The following is a 19,375-nucleotide window of genomic DNA, read 5'->3' on the forward strand; positions in this document are numbered from 1 at the left end:
TAGAGAACATTTGAGAAGCAACAATAATGGAAAAGAATATTGTAGATTGGGCCACAGGGCAGAGGATTATAGAGGGGTAAAGTTAGTGTATTTTCTGGTCACAGTAAGGAAATGGGCAAACGCCAAACTCACCTGCTGCCAAACTCAGGTTTGCATGTATTTGAAACCTCCAACGGAATCATCAACTTACACAGTTAATAACCTCGAAACCAGGCTCATCCTCCAGCCCGGTAGCCATCTCAGACAGTGGCCTCTGGTGAAGACCCTCTTGTGGTTTCAGAGCACCACGAAAAAAGTTGGTTACTTTCGAGAAACTGACGAAAGTGGCAGTGTAAGGGTCATGTAGAAACCTCTAAAACAAGAACATCAAAAAACAGCATAAGAAATTGTGGCATCATCTAATGTAAAACAGCATCATAAGATCCAAAACCTGCAAAACACTGCAAAGCGACACAACAACCAAAACCAACCACATAGAATGAGAAAATCCACACTATATCATGGTACACATTTAATAATTCCCAGTATGTGCACACCTTTGCCAATTCCTAGTATGTGCAAAATCTGGCATTGTTGTATGCACACATTCTTGATAATTCAAGATATCCACAAATTCTGAGAACTTTACGATATTGAGATGTGCAATTTGAAGATAGTTTATTATATACACACATGCTTATCCATTTCAAGGTGTTACATTCTAATCACCATGCTTAAAAACACTGCATTTGAAATTGAAGGTGCAGGGTCAAACAAATTAGTTGGTAGAGTTGTTACAAAAATGTATTCAAGGACAAGGTTGATTCATTGATGTTGAGCTTGCCTGTTTAGTGCATAGTGCAGGATTGAGTCGAGATTTTATAACAAGCAACTTCTAGATCAATTAAGATCCGATGTGGGAATGAGGAATCGCCAACAGCTCTTCCCAAACTGTCCAAAGGCTTTCCTACCACGCTTCCACAAGACCATACTCCTCTCCCCCTCTCTCTATAACTTTTATTTTGCAGCCCCTCAAGGGGTCCAGCAATGCAAAGTTCTTCTCACATCGCTCCTTAGGTGCAAAATGGCTCTCCTCAGGAATGCACAATACAAAGCAGTAAGTCCACATACCAGGCACAACAAGTTCTCTTGCCTCTGCTCCTCCACCCACCTCCACTTATTTTCATGTAGTGGTTCGGTGAGATGTGTGAGCACATCGAGAGTGTAGCCCATTGAGCCTTCTGCTGCAACCACCTGTGTTGGAACAGAATTCAATATTTGGAATTCTCTGGACCCACTTTGTAAGTCCCCTAAACATCTGCTTTCTTCTTTTCAGACTTCCCTGGTTTCGTGACTTTATTTTTTTACCCAGAGGGACTGCTATAAAGTCCCCTTGCTCCTTCAACCCACTGCCTGATGTGCGTCCCTAGTAGGCCATGGGATTGCAGGCCTGGGCTGCTTCCTAAGCACCTACATTTTGGTCGCAGGTTGACTGTCACATTGAATGTGTGTTGAGGATGGTAGCAGCTGCAATTTAATTTTGGCTCCACCAGGCATGCAATAATGTATACTGTGTAGTGGCCAAACGCATCAATGTGGTAGACATTGCATTTTTTTGTAAACTCGGACCTGGTGTCATGGCCACAGGCCCCAGAACACAAAAACCACACCATCTAGTGATGGGGGCATGGGTCACTTGACTCACTTATGTCGCTTTAGGACCCATAAACACAGGGGCCCTGGATGGACTCAGTCCTGTTGCCTTTGGCGCCAGGTTCATATAGAGATGTGAGCAGGAACACTTTATTTCAGTGCAGGAGTGCTTTTATTTAACAAGAACTTTCCAGGAGCTGAAAGCCTCTATTCCAGAGAACATCCTCATGTGCTGACTCATCTGGTGTGGCTCCCTAGGCCTGGTCTTCATGTGCCGACTCATCGGGTGTGGCAGGCAGGCTGAACCTGGTGGGCGTGGCTTCAGAAGCTCAGCTATATAAGCTGCTCCATCCTTAAGGCCGGTGCTTCGCGTTACTGTGCACTCACGTGCAACCTTACATCCACAGCTGCTTGGACCAGTTTACTTACCTTTGAAACCAGGCGTTCTCCTGCATACTCACCTCCAGGAAACCAGTGTTTCATCGCTTCATTTGCAGACTCATCACCTGACATCCAGTGATCTTGATCCCGACGCCGCAGCACCGCACTCCGCATCCACGAGCTTAGACCCTGTGAAGAAGAAGAAGAAGAAGAAGGACAAGGTTAGAACATCCGACCTTGGGCCACGCCGCATTTGAACCCTGCGCGCCTCCTAGTTAACAATTTACCAGCTACTGTACCGCTGCAACTTCGTTCCTCATTCCCTCCTGCTGCTGCCTCGAGCTCCGCAGCTTCTGCCGGGCCGGCAACATCACCAGCAAGGGCAGAAAGCAAAAGAGCAAACATCAAAAGTGAAAGTGGAACAGACAGCAATACAAGACAACAAACTTTACAATACAACAAAAACAGACGAGGAAAGACAAAGGCAAACAGGAACACTTACCTGAAGTATAGTGGCTTAGTTGCAGCAGGACTGGACTACCACGTGCAAGGTACCAGTGAAGGAACTCGGTCTAGATCATACAAGCGCCCCTGCCAGAAGCAGCAGGACGGAGTGCTCACCAAAACTAATCAACAGTTGAGCTTTCAAGGGAAAGCGCATCCCACGGGTACCATGGTTTGGGAGAAGGGGTATGGAAGGGGATCAGGTGCACAAACTGGCATACTCACGCCCCCTATTCTCCACACAGGAGCAGTCCCGAGCAGCATCATCTATTACCACCAGTCACCACATAAGCGCAGAGGGCAAAGTCGGACCCGAGCAACCTCACCCCCGGGAGGGCTGCAACCGTGCCCCAACGCCTCCAGAGAGACCAGGTGAGCTTAACACCTGGCCCTTTTAATTTTGGACAATCCATGTCTCTGTTGATCTTGAAGCAGGTTTAAAATGGTGGTTGTGCTGATGTGGACTCACTCTCAGTACCCTCTAGAGTGGTTTGAACTGAGCTACCCTGGTTTTCTGCACCAGGAAGCCCCAATCTGCATCTTGTATGAGATTGGTCAGTGTGTGGCCACTTTTAAGGGCCAGCCCGATTGGTTGTTGGTCAGCCCCAAGTGAATGTGTTATCATTGGAAATCCATGTAAATTCCCCATATTCTTACCTGCTAGACGACTGTTGCAATAACAAGCTGCTGTACAGGAGGAGAACCTGGTCAGGTCAAATGGTCTGGGTCTTGGTTCCATTCTACCAGTTTCTATCAAAGCTTCTGAAAATTAATCCTGGGCTCTTTCTCATACTCCTCCCAGTCCACAATGCTGATTGGCCAGCCTGTTCCATCTTGGGAGAGGCTCTTGGCCACTCCAGAGCTGCTTCCTGAGAAACTATCCTGGACCAAGCACTTTGGGGTGGAGCGTCTCCCTGACCTGGGTGAGAGGTAACTCGCTGCCACTCTATCCAACCTCTGTCTTAGGCAGTCAGGAGTTGCCTCCTACCATTGCCGTTCTTTGCTGGCTGGCTGACCTTTCTTGCCCCCTTGAGCTGGCCTGAAACCTTGGTTGGATACCTGTTTTTTCCTGCATCTTCTCCGTCACTGCTTCCACTTGCTGGATGATTTTCCTGGGTACCCAGGTTACTCATGCTTTCAGTCTGGGGCATCAATGGTTGAGCCCCTTAGTACCAGAGCTCTTCTCTAGACCTGAAAAGTACCCCCATTCCAGGGCTCAATCCGCAGTGCCTGGCAACATTCGTCCTTGGCGCCGATATATTCCTTGAATTCTTCATCAGTGGACACGTTTATTCGGTAGGCCCCCTCTACCATGTATTACAAACGGCCTACATTGGTCAAACTCCTGTTCTGCATCCATCCTATCCAGCTAAATGGGCATCGAACCTGGATATGGAGCTGATCAAGGGGGTCCCCTCTAGGTCTTCCTAGGATGGTTGCTGCTTTGCCCACATTCATGGGGTGGATCTGGTTCTTACCATACTTTACCCTATAAAGACATAGCTGCATCTGCTTTACAAAGTGTTAAGAGGTAGCTGAGGAACAATATGTTCAAACTGTACTGGCATGGTAATTCTAGGATATGTGTTTATAATTAACCGTCTGTAGGACTCCCATCTCTCCTGATCCCTTTTCAAGTTCCTCCCCTACCTACTACAAGGTGTAGGACGTGTCACAAGGATTTAATCCTGACACTTCCTTCAGAAGTGGGCAGAAGGGCCGAATCCATCCAGAACTTTGGTGAGCTCTAGTTGAACCACCAGAGGCACGATTCAACTCCCTAAATCCCCTCACCACAGTGCAGGACCTCAGAAGCAAAGAAGATCGACAGGGCGAATACCATCCATTGTTGGCACAGAGAAAAAGGCGCCAAAACTGCAGACTGACCAAGGAGACTGAAGAAATCCATGCCAGGGGTCCTCTCCCTCTCTTGAAACTGCTTCTGAGATAGCCCATTCAAAGTCCTTTTTGTTTTGTCACCAGACTGAGGAATCAGGAGACCAGGACCGTCGCTGCAGCACAGAAGAGAATCCAGCTACAAGCATTTCTTCTAGCCTAAGGTACTGTGGAGTGAAAGGTATAACTTAACTTAAACTGAGAAGTTGCTCCAGAGTGACTGGAGTGTGTGAAGAGGTGTCCAGGGTGTCCATCCTACCTCTGACCTAAGCTGGCCAGGACTCCTTTTGCAGGGTCCCCCTCGTGGTGTTATATTGCTAATTGACTTATCCTAGAGTCTGAAAGTATCCTGAGGAACTTGTGCTGTTCTGCTAATTCCTAAGACTTTGGATCCACTCCTACACTGACTTTGTCGTATAGTTAGGGCTTGGACTTTAAAAGCATTAGTTATCCTGAACAGTGTCTCTAGAACATTAAGCTCTGCTGCTGTGTGATTAACCAACCCTTTTCCTTCCTAAAAGACTTTATCTTATATGGTTTTGCAAACTAAGTACAATTACTGTATATCTGTGAAGTAATGCAAGTGCGCGGTAGTACTGATAATACATTAGAAGTGTCATTAGTGTCAAACTCTAACAATTGTAAACGCGAGCAACTACCATTGAAAAGTATTAAGAGTTCCTATGTGTGCTAATTAAGTATTTATGTACCATACTTATGTAAATAAGAATAAATGTATGGGGCGTGAGTGGAGAGAAGCAGTCACTGCAATAGGCAGTGCTTTTCTGAATCCAGTCTGTTTTCTCCTACCATTGCTGGAGGCGGCAAGTTCTTTAGGAAGCCCATTACACTGCAGAGCGGAGTGGGGCGTGAGTGGAGAGAAGCAGTCACCTCAGTGGCCAGAGCTTTTCTTAGTACAGTCTGTTTTCTCCTACCATTGCTGGAGGCGGCAAGTTATTTAAGAAGCCCATTACACAGCGGAGTGGGGCCTCAGTATAGAGAAGCAGTCACTGCAGTTGGCACAGGCGGCAGGGCATTGGGGTGAGCCCTTGCCGTGTGTTGGAAAAATCTAAAGCGTAGGAACTGGGTTTGATACCGCTCTCATCTGTAACTGACATTCAATGTACGAGTTGAGGAGTGGCAACAGGGAGTGGCAACAGGGGCCTGGTACGCAACATGTGTGACCCTAGCGCCACCTGCACAATTACAGATGCAGAGATGTTAGCAGCTGTAAATCTTCTATTACCTCCTTCAGCTAGTACAGGCAACTGCAGTAATTCAAGCAAAGCTTATACGTGTTTGTCTAGAGAGGAGGTGGATGCCGAGGGGATGAGCCATCGAGTGGCCCAGGTGGGGCCAGCACGGCAGAGAAAATAATCTGCACACCTGATAACCTTGTATTTTGAACCCAAACAAACAGGGTCAAAAGATTTCAGCAGAAGGAAGAGTACCAGGCGGGATGATCCCAGAACCCCCCCAAGTAGCAATACAGATCAATTAAACACCCTCACTGAATGCCCAGGTTAGCAGACACCTCAAAATAATCGGTCGGAAATTTCATTGACCTATCTTGATTCCCTACCATCATCGGAAACTGGGAAGCACCTAGGAGCAGGATTTGACTCTTCTTTTTTTTCCAGTGAGCCCGCCTAATGCGCAAGCCCCCCTCGGGACCTCAGACACACCGTGAGGGTTGAAAGGTGAAAGCTCAGCAGCATGGGAATAGTCCTTGGTGGAGATCAATCAGGTACTGTGTATTTTGGTCTCCATATATGAAGGAGTAAAAATGGAGACCAAGGCAAACTCAGTCCTATTAGAGTCATTGTTATTCAAATTCAATGCCATCAAATTGCATGCAGCAGCTAAAGACTTCCTATTTTCAAAGGAACTGTCAACCATAAGAGAGGATGGGCCCAAAACTGTGAAACATTCGGGTGAGAGCCATCTTCATGGCACTGCCTTCAGAACAGGCCCTATCAAACCATCACTGAGGGTGTGTACTAGAGGAGTAGACATAATACAAAAATCTATCATATCGGACCATCGGAAAGGTTCCCTGGTGGTCATCACTGAGGAAGGGGAAGCAACGGGGCGACCGCTCATAGGGGGGCCCCGGGCAGAGGGGCTCAAGATCTTCCCAGACAGTGATGTCACTGCCAGCAGGCTTGAACCCAAGACACCCGTAACCATGAAAAGAAATGTGGGAAGTACATAACATGGTCGATGGAGTGTCCACGAAGGGTGGAGACGATTTACCTTATATTGATCAGACGCAAGGGGGAGCAGGCAGCCACTTGATGCGAGGTGAAGAAAAGAACCAAAAAAACTAGCCCAGGTAACATCGAATCGGTCGCTGTCCAGAGCCAATAAGCTTGTGCTAAGTGGGGATCCAGAAGCTGATAAATCTTGTGATGGTAAAGAACCAAGGCCTATGCCCCCAGTCACTGATGCCCCTGTTAGGGGTCCACTGAAGGCTCCAGAGGTGGTGGGCACTACAGCTGCCCCATTATGGAAGTATGGCTCCCTGGAGCAAAGGGAGGTAAGCCACCCTGAGTTACAGGAGCCACAAGTGAACAGCGATCCATCAAATACTTGGACTCAATAACCCCCATTATATGTGGTGCGGGCGTGAGCGCGGTTCCAAGGGGCCAGTGGGGCTTGTGGGGCATAAGGTTGCCCACATATCCTACCCTTGTGGATTTGAAAATAGCTGAATCGCACTAGTGGCTAGTGTCTGAAAGTGTGATCAAGGAAATAAAAGAAGTAAGCTTAAATCGATCCAATATATTGCGCCTGTTGGCAGAAGCCCAAATTGGAAGACCTGTTGAGTGTCCACTTTGCAGATTTAAAGAGATTGGATCGATCTGTAGTTTATTTCAAATCAAAGCAGGTGGCTAACATTGTGATGCAGGAGAGCGATTCCCTCAGAGTCTTTGGCTTTGACCTCTATGGATTTGTTCCCCACAGCGAGAGGGAGAAGCCATTGAGTCAAATAGCATTACAACAACAGCTAAGTGATTTAGCCCTAAAACAGAAAATGAAAATATCAGAGGAAATGCAAGATTGGTCCTGGTTGGTGACGGCGACTAAATATTAACAGCTCCGTGAAGGAGTACGGGGATAAGGTAGAGTCAACGCCTGTAGGGCAAGCTTGTATGCAGTACCCTTTGGGTGCACTACAACAACCTTGACCTCCTGGCAATAGGAACTCAACCTTTGGTATAACCCTGTACTATACAGGTTGGTAGTGTGGCTGAACATCCAGTCTTATCTCAAGAGGGGTCAATGTGAGCAGTAGTGGAGTTGCACAGAGATTCACAGTGACAAGTATCCAAAGAAACACTTACACTCAAGGTTTCTTGATTAAACAATTATACATTTAACAGTCAGTTTGAGTAAGCCTTCTTCAGAAGGGGCAATATAATAGTAACACACAAATACACTTCAAAATACACACTCTTAGTTTCTCTAAATCAGAAAGTACCCATTTGGGATGGACACAGACACTTCCTACACCCTAAGGTGACAAATAGTTAGGACACTTTGGACATTAATATATCACTGGTACATTTAGAGCAATACTGAAGTTGGCATCAAAGAAAAGAGGTTTCAGAATAAGACAAGAGATTACACAAATATTAAATATTCTGAAGCACTAAGTACTTTTAAGCCCCCAACCCCCAATGCAGAAGTTAACCCTTTCCTAGAAGGAAGGTAAAAACACACAATCAGAGGAGAGAAGAGTTATTCAGGGAGCCAGGCAAGCCAATGTCAATTGGGCAAAAGTCTAGGTGAGCTGAAGCACTTCTTGCAGGTAAGTAAAAGTCTTGCACAGTATTTTAGAAGTCTTTTTAGAAAAAGTAGAATCAAAGTAGGGCCACACGCTGGGAGGCTTGTGAGTCCCTAGAAGATGCAAGCAATTCTACAGAAGCAACCAAGACAAGTCTCAACTGAGAACAAGTAAGGCTACAAGACAGGAGGTAAGTTCTCTTAGAATGTACAGTGCCTTTGGTTAGAAAAAAGGGTTCCAGCTGGCTTCTATTCCTGTGTGGCTCTGCAGATCCATTTGTTTCTGGGCCTCAGTCGTGAGGACAGGAGGGAGGACGTCTGGGGAGTCCTGCAGCACAACGGGACAGTCGGCGGCAGCGAAGGGCAAGCTTCAATTCAGTGGCACTTCGGCGTGTCAGCTCCTCGCATCTGACAGCAAATAGCAACACTGTAGTTCTCGGATACCACTTCAGACTTTCCTTGCTTCTGGGGTCCAGCACTCTATTGAGGTGGCTCAGTCTTGGTCAGTCATGCATCAGGGAAGTCTGGAGGATCTTCCTAGCGCTCTGTCCGACTTAAAAGCAATCCACTCGATTTGGTGTTCCTCTCACTGGCATTTCGGTTCCAGCAGCAGCAGCGGAAGTACAGCCAGCTTCGAGAAGATATCCAAACAAGTGCACTTTGGAGTTGATTGGTCCCACCAACTCAAGGGGAGAAGTCGTCGTTGCAGGGCTTCTCTAGTACAAGCGAATTCGGAACTTCAGCACAGCAGCAGGGATTCACCGGGCAAACCAACAGTCCAGGAGTTGCAGCAGGCGTCTCTTGCAATTTCTTCTTCGGATTCCTTCGTCCAGTGGTCGACTCTGCCTTCCAAGCCAAAAAGCCCCACCTTTTATGCCGGTTTCTCCCATTCATACAAGCCTAGCTGGCCAATCACATTTGGGTGCATTTCTGCAACCAAGGGGATTAAGCACAGGGAGTTGCGGGCACCTCCCTCACTTCCTGCCTCTGTCAGACATACTGGAGACAGAGACAGGCTTCACTCGTGAACCCCGCCAAAGAAAAAACGAACAAAGGACCAATCCTGGTTTGGCACGCAGAGTAAATCTCAAGAAGGACCTTTCCAACAAGAAATGGCAAAAAAAGAAGACCAGGGCCATTTTGATTTTCTACTGCAGCTGTGAATGCAACCCGCGTTAAAAACTCCCAATGGTTGTTAAAAGTAAACCACTGCAACCAGCCATTAGTTGTAGAGGGTAACATAACATTTTTACATGAGAAACTAGACAAAAGGAGATACTAAGTAACCCCTCCAGCACCCTATTGTAAGATAGTGTGTGCTGGGTCTAGAAAGTTACAAATGTAAGTAAAGTCAATTTCACTGCACTGCTCTTGCAAACAGTAGTTTATACAAGAGAAGGTATTTAAACCTTTGGGAAATCTGAAATACTTACATGTGTCACTGCACTGAAGGTGCTGTGTGTCACAATGTAAAGATATGATGCCTATGGAGTTTGTTAGACTCTTACCAAAACAGAGTTTAAATCACAGAAAAAATACATGAGAGAGTGGGAAAAAGGGTTCACTCTCTCCATGTTTAGAAATGAAAAAGTCCTAGAGTCCAGCAAAAGGGGTCTCTAATGTAGAGGGAATTAGCACATTTCTGAGAATTCTCCCAGTTTTCTACTTGGCATGGTCTGTCAGAGCTATTTGCCAATAGCATGAGGTTAGGCCAAATGTACTGGGGAACTTGGCTGAACCTAGTTTGGCAACCGGCTCATCTGTCCTAGGTAAATGATGGGAATCAGTTGTGATGACTGCATTAAGAGCTCTATGGTCCACATCAAATCTCAACTCCTTGGATCCTGCCTTTGGCACTAGTACAACTGGACTTGCCCATGGACTTGTAGATGGCTCTATTACCCCAAGATCAAGCATCTTCTTGACCTCTTCCTTTATGTGGGTCCTTACGTGGTCTGACATTCTGTAACCCCTGCTCTTAACAGTTAGACCGTCACCAGTGAGTATATCCTGCTGGCCCCAAGGGGTCAAACCTGGTGTTAGTGAAAACAGAGAGGCAAACTGATTCAAAAGAACTTTGCACTCCTGTTGTTGCAGAGTCAGATCAGAAGAGAGATTAACTCCTTCAATCTTTCCATCTAAGGTTTGTCCCCTGAGGAGGTCAGGTAGAGGCTCATTCTCCCCCACTCCTTGATCAGAGGCTAGAAGCAAAGCTCCCAGTTCTGGTCTAGAGACATGGGCCTTTAGGCAGTTTGTGTGAAAGACCCTGGGGGCCTCCTTAGGATTGTCTAAGTCCACCAAATAATTGACCCCACCAAGTTTGCCCACAACCTTGAAGGGTCCAACCCATTTGTCCTGTAAGGCCCTCTGCCTTGTAGGTACCATAACTAGAACTAGCTGCTCTTGAGTAAACTCAACCATGTTGGCCTTCTGATCATGCCAATGTTTAACCAGAGCCTGACCTGCTTTCAAGTTATCTGAAGCTTCAATTATCATGTGTGTCATTCTCCTTCAGAGACCTAACACATAGTCAGTGACTCTTACTGGCTTGTGGGAAGGAGCACTCTCCAACCCTTGATTAGGGCCAATGGACCTCTAATGGGATGACCATAGAGAAGCTCAAAGGGGCTGAAGCCAACCCCTTTTTGAGGGACGTCTCTATAAGCAAAGAGAAGGCATGGCAGTAGAAGGTCCCACTTTCTTCTAAGGGGTTCTTCTAAAGCACCTATCATTCTCTTCATAGTTCTATTAAACCTCAGCACCAACCCATTGATTTGGGGATGGTAGGCTGTTGAGAACCTGTAGGCCATGCCACAGTTTTTCCACATGACTTGCATGTAGTGGGACATAAAATTGGTCCCCCTGTCTGAGGTAACCTCCTTAGGAAAACCTACCCTGGTACAAATACCTAGAAGGGACTTAGCCACTGCCTGAGCAGTAACAGTCCTCATAGGTACTGCTTCAGGCTACCTTGTAGCATGGGCTACCACAACCAATATAAATTGGTTTCCTGAAGATGTGGGAGGGTCTAAAGGACCAACAACATCAATCCCTACCCTCTCAAAAGGTATTCCCACCACTGGGAGAGGCACCAAGGGTGCCACGTTCTTGGCTCCACTCTTGACAGAAGTCTGACAAGTGTGACAGCTTCTACAGAATTTATCTACATCAGACCCCATCCTGGGCCAGTAGAAATACAGAAATCCTTTCCTTGGTCTTCTTAAAACTTAAGTGACCAGCTAAAGGAATCTCATGGGCTAACTGTAGAAATTGAGGTCTCACCTCCTGAGGCACCACAAGTCTTCTGTAGTCCCCTGGGGTAGACTCTATAGGCTCACTGTAAAAGGATGCCATCCTCCCAGGACAGCCTGTTCTTCCCTGGCTCTTGCCCTTCCAGCTGGGATGCTGCCTGTTAGCGAAGTCCTTCAAGAGTAGCATACTCTTGTTGACCTGTGCTGAAGTCTGCCCTACAGGGTCCACCTTCTACAAGCAAATTCTGCCGCTCAGGATGGTCTTAAGGATCCAGATCTCGAACAGGGGGGAAGGGCTTCTTCCAGTTCTGTTTCACCATCCTCTGGTTGGTCCTCCCACTCAGCCTTAGCTGGTGGAGGGGTCACAGGTGTGACCTTGGTCTATCCTCTCGGGGATGGCCTTGTTTTGTGCACAGGGGTGATACTTTTCTTTCTTCCTGAGACCTTGGGTTTCCCCTTTGTCTCTTTCCTCCTGGAATCAGAAGGTTGTTCTTCCATTGGACTAGGAGTTATAGGTACTTCTGCAACTTCCCATTGAGAGTCATTCAATGTTTGCTCCCTGGCCAGTCTAGTCTGGTCCTGCCTCCTTTTACTGGGAAGGCCTGGTGATGCTTGATAGAACTATAAGAGTGTTTAAGTCATTCCCCAACAGGACTCTCCCAGGTACCTCATTTTGTACACTGACAGGTATTCTTACAATATTGTTGCACTGGATGAGAGCTGGTAGTATTGGAAACATCTGGACAGGGCCTCCAGCAAGCTTAGTGGGGCCTTTGGGTGACTTAGCAACATACTCAGGTTTGAAAAAGGTTTCATCCACCACTGTAATGCTGGCCCCAGTGTCTCTAGTGGCAGGGGTCTCCTGACCATTCACAAGTACACTGTCCATGTAATATTCATTGGTATTATCTGGAATAGAGTTATACACATCTACATTCTGCTGTTCCCACAGACCCAGGGATAGTAAATAAACACTGGCTGAGACTCCAATGGGGTCTGCAGCCAATGGATGAAAGCTTCCACTTGCCATATGAACTTCCTCTCTGGGATGAAGGCTAAGGAGGCAGTGTGGACCCCTGAAGGTTTACCCTTGCATCTGGGATCCCCTTTCACATGTTCAGTTCACCGACACACACCGCTTTCCAAACGTTTTGACAAATGGGGGCTTCTGCTGACCTCCCTCTGGCTTAGCACCAAATGTTTCACTAGACTGACCTGATTGCCTCAATGGCTTACCCTTCTTATGTGTGTGGCCCTCTTTTGGGTGGGAGGATTTAGAATTATCTTTGTCATCTTTCTTGTACTGCTTCCCCTGATCCTTTTTGTGAGTGACCCAAGAATCCTTGTGAGTGGCCCTGTTGGCAACCCACAAGTCAGCAGCCTTTGCTAACGTCTTGGGATCAATCTTTTGTGTCAGCCAAATGCTGTCTCAGCTCAGGAGAGCAGGCATCAAAAATAAATTCCAACAAAAGAACAAGTTACTTTCTTACCTGGTAACGTTCTTTCGATGGGATGTTCCGACGACGTATTCCACATCTAAGACAGGTAATCACCACAGCTGTGCTGCTTCGGAAAATGTTCGGCGTCTGCGTCCTGCGTCGATGACGTCGATACGCTGTCCTCGAGGGCCTCCGTCTAGCCGACTTCACCGGATGGTATAAGTAGGACGCACGACGCCCGTAGCCTCAGTTGTAGTTTTTTCCCCAGAATGTGCGGCACCAATCTTATGCCAGTATGACCACAGAAAGCCTTGCGGAAACGTAAGCTGCGATCGCATAAGAAATTCTGTAGCGGGGCAGGTTGGGAGGGTACAATGTGGAATACGTCGTCGGAACATCCCATCGAAAGAACGTTACCAGGTAAGAAAGTAACTTGTTCTTCGAAGGGATTGGTTCCACCGACGAATTCCACATCTATGACAGACTCCCAAAGCAGTACCAACGTATGGAGGTGGGAAAAGAATTTTGAATTTTAGAATGCCCAATTAAATTGCAAAATAAAGGACCGCCTTGCCAAAGGCCAGATCTTGCCCATGGATAGAATCCAAGGAGTAGTGTTTGACAAAAGTATACACAGAGGCCCATGTGGCTGCTTCACAAATGTTACGATTGGGAACACCCCTCTGCAGAGCAGTAGTAGCAGCCACACCTCTAGTAGAACGGGCCCATAAGCCTACCGGAGGGTCCTTACCCGCCAATCTGTAACATTCAGAAATTGTCAAGATAATCCATCTAGACAAAGTCTGCTTAGTAACAGCTTGTCCCAAATGCCTTCTAGCGTATCCTACAAAGAGTTGATCTACCACTCTGACCTGGGACATGCGTGTGATCTAGAAACTTAAAGCTCTTCTAGGATCCAACCTATGGAGACTCTCCACTTCCTTACCAGGATGTGGAGGAGGATAGAACGCTGGAAGAATGACCTTCTGGCTTAAATGAAATTCCGACACAACTTTCGGAAGAAAAGAAGGACGAACCCTAAGTACAACCCTGTCCTTATGAAACACCGTGAAGAGTGGCTTAGCAGATAGTGCCTGCAACTCACTCACTCTGCGAGCAGAGGTAACCGCAACTAAAAATACAGTTTTAAGGGTCAACAGTCTCAAAGGACAAGAATGTAAAGGCTCAAATGGAGCACCCATTAGAAATTTTAGAACCAAGTTCAAATCCCAACCGGGCACCTGGAAAGGTGACGGGGGAACACATTAGTGAGCCCTTTCAGAAACTGCAAAATTAAAGGAATCTTAAAGTAAGAACACTCCTCAGACGGGCGCTTAAATATAGACAGTTCCGCCAGGTAACCTTTAACGGTACCCACTTTCAGGCCCTTGTGGGCTAACGAAAGCAAAAAAGACAGAACCACAGGAACGGCACATGAAAAAGGATCCACATTCTTAACCCTGCACCAGTCGCAGAACCTTGTCCAACGGCAACGGTTCAGGGTAGCAAGCCTTCTGGCCGAAAGCAACACCTTCATCACGTCTTCAGGGAGGTCCCAATCCTTATACCTCAACCTTTCAGAAGCCAAGCATGAAGGTTGAGGGACTTGACCTCTGGATGGAGAACCTGACCCCCTCCCGTGAGAGCATATCGTCTCGATAGGGAAGACGGCGTGGAGGGCAGACGGACATGTCGAGAAGGTCCGGGTACCACGTTCTCCGGGCCCATGCCGGAGCAATGAGGATCATTCGGGAACCGAACCTCCGTAACCTCCTCAGCACTTGCGGAATCTCGGGGACTGGAGGAAACGCATACAGCAGTGGGAAGGACCACTGCACTACAAACGCGTCCCCTAAGGCTCCTTTTGGGGGAAATTCCCGCGAGCAGAATCTTTCGCACTTCCGGTTGACACTGGTGGCGAAGAGATCCACTTGAGGGGTCCCCCACAGGGCGAAGATCTCCAGGAGAATCTCCTGAGCCAGCTCCCACTTGTGAGAGGCCGTGCTCTGTCTGCTCAGAGCGTATGCTGCCTCGTTTTCATCTCCGGCCAGATGAACTGCAGAGATCGAAATTTCTTGCTGGATGGCCCAGAACCAGAGCTGCATCGCCTCTCTGCACAGAGGAAGTGACCCTGCCCCCCCTTTTTGTTGAGGTAGTGCATGGCCACTGTGTTGTCCGTCAGAATCCGGACATTCTTCCCTCGCACAGTCGGCAGAAAAGCCTTCAGAGCTATCCTGATGGCCCTCAGCTCCAACAGATTGATATGGAGTCTGGACTCCGATGGAGACCAACGACCGCTGACTGTCAACTCGTTGGCATGAGCTCCCCATCCCGTGAGGGATGCGCCTGTCACGATCATCACCTCCGGCCAGGGTAGCCAAAATGGAGCCCCCTTCATCAGATTGTCTTCGACGGCCCACCACAGAAGATCCTGGGCGACCGAGGGCGGCACCTGAACGGGATCCGACATCCTGCTGGAGGACTGTGACCACTGCATCTTGAGAGCCCACTGCAGGGATCTCATCCGCAGCCTGGCCTCGGGCACCAGGATAATGCAGTATGCCATGAGGCCTAGCAACCTCAAGAACTCGAACGCCGGGAGACTCTGGGCATGTTGAAACTTGTGCACCATCTGCAGATTGTAATGAGCCCTCACCTGGGGAGGGAAACACTGCCCCAGGGATGTGTCGAGCACTGCTCCGATGTACTGGAGCCGCTGGGTTGGCGTCAAGTGGGACTTCTTTAAGTTGAGGGAGAAGCCCAGCCTGTGAAGGGAGTGGCAGGTGACTGACAGGTGATCCAGGACTTGCTCGACAGAGCGCACCCTGGTCAACCAACCGTCCAGGTAGGGGTAGACGTGAATCCCCCCCTTTCCTGAGATACGCTGCCACCACTACCATTGTCGTGAGGCCTCTGCCGGAAAGGAAGACAGTAGCCGTGAGCTATGATCTCCAGAACCCACACATCTGAAGTAATGGCACGGCATTCTACAAGATGCTGCGCAAGCCTTCTCCCCAACCGGCGAACCATGGGACATGGCCTCATGACTGAGCTGAAGCAGCTGTGGCAGTGCCTGAGGGCAAAGAGGCAACTGCCAGAGCGGCCTTGGCACCTTGAGTACCTTGTTTTCCACCTCTGGTACTCCTACATTGCCCCCTTTGACTTGCGGCTCCCCTCGATCTACCAAAGGTAGAGTAGTATCGAAAGAAACCTCCCCTCCATTGCTGTCCCCTAGGACAAAAAGGTGGAGGTTGGCGAACTGCAGCGCTGAACGGCTTCACTGCAGCTTTGGAGGTCTGCAACCGCTCAAGGCTCTCGTCAGCCTTGCTGCCAAAAAGATGGTCACCATCAAAGGGCATGTTAAGAAGCTGGGTTTGTACATCCAGAGCAAACCCACGACTTCCGCAACCACGCAAATCTGCGCATCATGGTGCTCGCCAACATGGATCGGCTGACACAGTCTGCCACATCCAGACCCGACTGAACGGATTCACACAAGGCATCCTTGCCATCCTGTACAAGGGCAAGAAAGCCATCCCGTTCCTCCCCTTCGGGAATATGTTCAGCCGCCAATGAAACACAATTCCACAGAGTGCGAGTGAAACGTGCTAAGGCACACACGGAGTTGGCTGCTTTCAAAGCCATACCCCCTAAAGAAAAGACTTTCTTCACCCAACCGTCAAAACGTTTGTCATCCCTATCAGGAGGGATGGTAGAGTACGACGCCTGTTTTGCTGGGGCTGTAGCCGCCTGCACCACCAAACTCTCCAGAGTAGGGTGCATGGACAAGTAGCCGGGGTCGCCACTGGCTGGCCGGTACTTTTTCGGCAATGACTTACCCACTGCCGGGAGACTCTCCGGAGCAGTCCAAGCCGCCGCCACCCTTCTTTGCAAGGCCATATGGAATGGCAGTACCGGGTCACTTGGTGGACCTTGATCCAAGATATCTGTCAACTCATCCTGCAGAAAATCTACTGGTTGCGCAGACCACCCCAAGTACTCCGTCACCCTTGACATCAGCCGCCTGTCAGCATGCGTACCAGGCTCATGCCTGCCAAACTGAACCTCCGGGGAGGTATCAAGACCACTGGCGTCGTACAAAGACTGACGCAGGTCTTCAATCTGGCTATGACCAGACAATATTTTGTCAGGAACCTCATCCGGAACCAAACCTTCCTCAGGCCCTTCCTCCACCTCAGAAATATAATCCAGAGGCTGGAATAAATCCCACGAGGAGGGCACAGAAAAAGGCTCAAAGACAGGTCTCACCGACTTCTTCAGGGCCTTCCGCATGGTTTCCACCAAAGCACGGAGTACCTCTGATAAAGCAAACTCGAAAAACGTTGAGGGCGTTGACAGAATCGGCGTCGATGTCAAGCGTGGCGCCAATGGCCTCGACACAGGCCTCGAGGGCAGAGCCCCGAGCGTGTCCTTCGACAGCCTCGGCGCCGATGGCGTCAATAACTTCCTCGGAGGCGGAGCCTCCAGAGAGTCCCTCGACGGACATGGCGCCGATGGCGTCGATGTCTTGTTCGAAGACCTCACAGACTCCGACGGTGTCGAGGGCGTCGAGGACCGGGACCTGGAGCGGGCATGACTAGAGCGATCCACCTTGTCCAATCGGGACCTCGAAGGCGCCCGATGATCGCGCCAACCACCCGAGCCCAAAGGCGTGCGAGCAGTGGCCCTAGCACGCTCCCTGCCAGCTTCTATCGAAGGCGAGGACGGAACGGAGCACTACGACTGAAAAATCGCCATCATCTCTGTACGAAATGCATCCCATTCCGCAGGAGAAGAGTGCTTGTTGGGACAAGCAACCCGCCGACGGGCGGAGTCCTCGAACGAGGAAGGCGACCGGTGACGGCGCTTCCGTGAGTGCCTCGAAGAGGCAGAGGAATGGCGGGAACCACTCCTGGGCCGAGACCCCCCTGGACTTACGGCGACGACGCAGAGAATCGCCTCTCGAATCATTGGTCGAAAGCCCAGCGGATTTCGACTTTCGGGGCTTGGAAACCCTACCGACAGAAAGCTTCTTCCGCTCACGCAAGGCCTTCGATGTTAACGACTGGCAATCGCCACAATCATCCATGGAGTGGTCCTCACCGAGGCACCAGAGGCAGGCGTTGTGCGGGTCCGTAAGCGACATCTTGGAACCGCAGTCCAGACACTTCTTGAAACCCGGCTGCGGGGTAGAAGACGACCAAGACATGATATCTTCACAAATGAACAGGTTCGAAGAACCGTACAGAATAATACTCAGAAGAACCAAGGCGCGCCGAGATCTCCGAAGCGAACACGTTCGCAGAAAAAACGGAACTGAGCCTATGGGCATCGTGCGTCCTACTTATAACATCCGGTGACGTCGGCTCGACGGAGGCCCTCGAGGACAGCGTATCGACGTCATCGACGCAGGACACAGAACATTTTCCGAAGCAGCACAGCTATGGTGATTACCTGTCATAGATGTGGAATACGTCGGAGGAACCAATCCCTTCGAAATAGATTTCTCATTCCTTCAAAGGAGTTCACTCTGTAACCCTTAATCCAACCATCTAAGTTTTTTAAACATTCACACACCCAGGTAGCACAAGGGGTGCCATCCGTTTTTTTTAGGGTCCTAAACCTCTTAAGGTACTGGGATGGAGTTTTCCCAAATCTGGCTATCAAAGCCAGCTTCACATTCTCATACTCCAATCTTTCAAGTTCCCCCACCTCCATTACAGCATCAGTTGCCACCTGGGGGAGCCTAGACAAAAGCCAAGAAATCAACTGATTCCATGTGAGACCCTGAATCCCATGATTGTATTCAAAAGCACCTAGAGGACTCTGGGAGGGAAGTGGTATTTCAAGAGTATGTTGCATTTCCAACTCGCGGAGTTTGATGTTTGGCTTCAGCTTGGGCTTGTAAACTTTTAAATTCCAATTCAAGTCTAATTTTCGCAAGAGACACATATTCTGGATTCAGTGATGAACCTTGTGGGGTCCCACTGGCTAATGGTTGAGGCAAAAGGGCAGGGTGAGGCATAGAGGGGTTCCTATTCTGGGACTCCTCTCCCTCCTCTGGCTCTTCTAAGATATTAGAGTTAGACTATGAATTAGCATTATCTAATTTCCACATTTCCTGGGTAAGTAGGTGTGACAGGCCTACTACCCATACTTTGATGATTCAACAATCTTGCAATCAATTCATTTTTCTTTCCTTTAACAGGGAGATTCCTGACTTTACACATTTCTTTCAGTTGATCTACTGTTAAAATGATCAGGGCTTCCTGGCTGAAGTTATCCATATTTGGCAAGTTACAATTGCTGTTCTAGTGGAGCTTAGCCTTGAAGGTGTTTAGTTGAACAAAAGCAAAGCAAATACTTAGTGTAACAACTCTACAATAGATCCTCACCACCTGCCACCAGTGTTAGGCAAGATTGTATGCAGTACCCTTTGGGTGCACTACAGCAACCTTGACCTCCTGGCAATAGGAACCCAAC

At 48.6% G+C, this 19,375-nt stretch overlaps 1 protein-coding gene across 4 annotated transcripts in view; it reads right to left on the reverse strand.

The window, feature by feature from the left end:
* The window catches only part of TBC1D17 (TBC1 domain family member 17), a 743,081-nt gene that overhangs the window by 332,473 nt on the left and 391,233 nt on the right, over positions 1–19,375 (reverse strand). For all 4 annotated transcript variants that reach the window (XM_069605252.1, XM_069605249.1, XM_069605253.1 and 1 more), the window contains one exon: positions 191–352. In XM_069605252.1, coding sequence (XP_069461353.1) covers positions 191–352 — 162 coding nt within the window. The remainder of the gene's footprint in view (positions 1–190; positions 353–19,375) is intronic.

Source organism: Ambystoma mexicanum, chromosome 1p, assembly GCF_040938575.1.
Source record: "Ambystoma mexicanum isolate Mex_15411 chromosome 1p, UKY_AmexF1_1, whole genome shotgun sequence".
NCBI classification, from domain to species: Eukaryota; Metazoa; Chordata; class Amphibia; order Caudata; family Ambystomatidae; genus Ambystoma; species Ambystoma mexicanum.